Below are 1,465 nucleotides of genomic sequence, written 5' to 3' on the forward strand. Positions count from 1 at the left end.
CACTTGTATGATTTTTAGCTTTAGGTATTTGTAGTAAATTTTTGCAGTTGTTCACTTTTCTTAATCTATTTGAAATATTTTTCTAGTTTGCTGACATAATAAACATCCTATGTCATTTAATTCTTCAATTACAGTCTCCCCTTCACCTTTGCTTTATCTTTGCGATTAAATATCTCTGCAGCTTACTTTGCTACCAAAGCAATGAAAGTGAAGTAGAAAACTGAAATAAATGTTCAGTGTGCTTAAAGGAGAAAAATAAAATAAACCTCTTTGGGTACATTTATTTAATTTCCTCAATTTTCCAATTTCCACTTCTCATAAGGACCTGGCTTAAGAGAAAAGCTGGACAAATCCTTTAGTTTAAACATGACACTACCAATACAAATATTTAGCTAAAATTTCTTTGGATTAAAATACCTAAAGTTCCAAAGCAAGACATGATTCACACACTCTCCACTTACTCATGGGCCTCAAGCCCCAGTGCAGCTACTTCTACGGTGTGTGTGATCTTAAGAAAACACCTAATATTTTTGGCCTTTGTTTCTTCCTACATAAAAGGAGGAGCCCAAATGGTATGATACTGAGACTCTTTCCCCATCCAACACTTTATAACTCTCTGTCCCTGAACTATTCCTATTCAGGAAGCTCAAAACATCCTGCGTGGGTTTTGAGACACACGGAATGGTTTGAGCTTCCTGGAAGGCAGAGATGGTTTCCCCACTCGGCCCTGTGAATGAGTGCAATGGCTCTCTCCATAAATTACCTGAACAAAGTCCATGCTGTCGTCCTCGCCCCTTGCAGCTCCATCCAATGGATAGGCTGAGCAAACTGCCACATTAAGTGACAGGAGGATTGGAAGACTCTTCATTTCCACGGGCTTTACTCAGCTCTGCGTTGTCTCAATGCCCCACACTCTCTGCCTACCTCCTTCTAGGTCCACCCTCTAGAGCCCAACTTTTATAGGGTGGCAATGTTTATTTAGATCACCCACAGCTTGACTCATCATTGCTCTCATCCAAATGGCAGCAGGACCATTTCCAAAAATTCCAAATTCAAAGTAGGATGATATAACCTATTTTACTAATTCCTTTCAACCTTCCCAATTTTGCAAGGCAAAATGGTGATTAATCTCCAGGAAATGCTTCCTGTCTTGGTAAAAGAGAAAACTGGGGCATTTTTTTTTTTTAACTCTGGAAAAATTGACTGTAAATCACTAGACAATTTAAGTTTGTATGTTTGAAAGAAGTGAGCTGACTTGGTGAAAAGTCAAAATAATGCAGAACTTTCAAAAGTAGTTTTATTTTAAGAAGAACATATTTTAAAATCAAATATAATAAGATGTTAGTAAATTAAAAGTGTACATACATAGTTATAGACTATACTATATAAATATAAAAAGATAATATCTAGAGGAAAATGGAAAGGGAGAATTCATTTTTCGAGTCTTTAATTTAAAATACCTACT

At 36.4% G+C, this 1,465-nt stretch overlaps 1 protein-coding gene across 1 annotated transcript in view; it reads right to left on the reverse strand.

The window, feature by feature from the left end:
• MMP3 (matrix metallopeptidase 3 (stromelysin 1, progelatinase)) overlaps positions 1–868 on the reverse strand; it is a 10,156-nt gene extending 9,288 nt beyond the window's left edge. The window contains exon 1 of the mRNA XM_008584641.1: positions 679–868. Within this exon, the coding sequence (XP_008582863.1) occupies positions 679–868 (190 nt within the window). The remainder of the gene's footprint in view (positions 1–678) is intronic.
• Positions 869–1,465: the final 597 nt, after the last annotated feature.

The sequence above is a fragment of the Galeopterus variegatus genome, unplaced genomic scaffold, assembly GCF_000696425.1.
Source record: "Galeopterus variegatus unplaced genomic scaffold, G_variegatus-3.0.2 Scaffold3326, whole genome shotgun sequence".
NCBI lineage: Eukaryota > Metazoa > Chordata > Mammalia > Dermoptera > Cynocephalidae > Galeopterus > Galeopterus variegatus.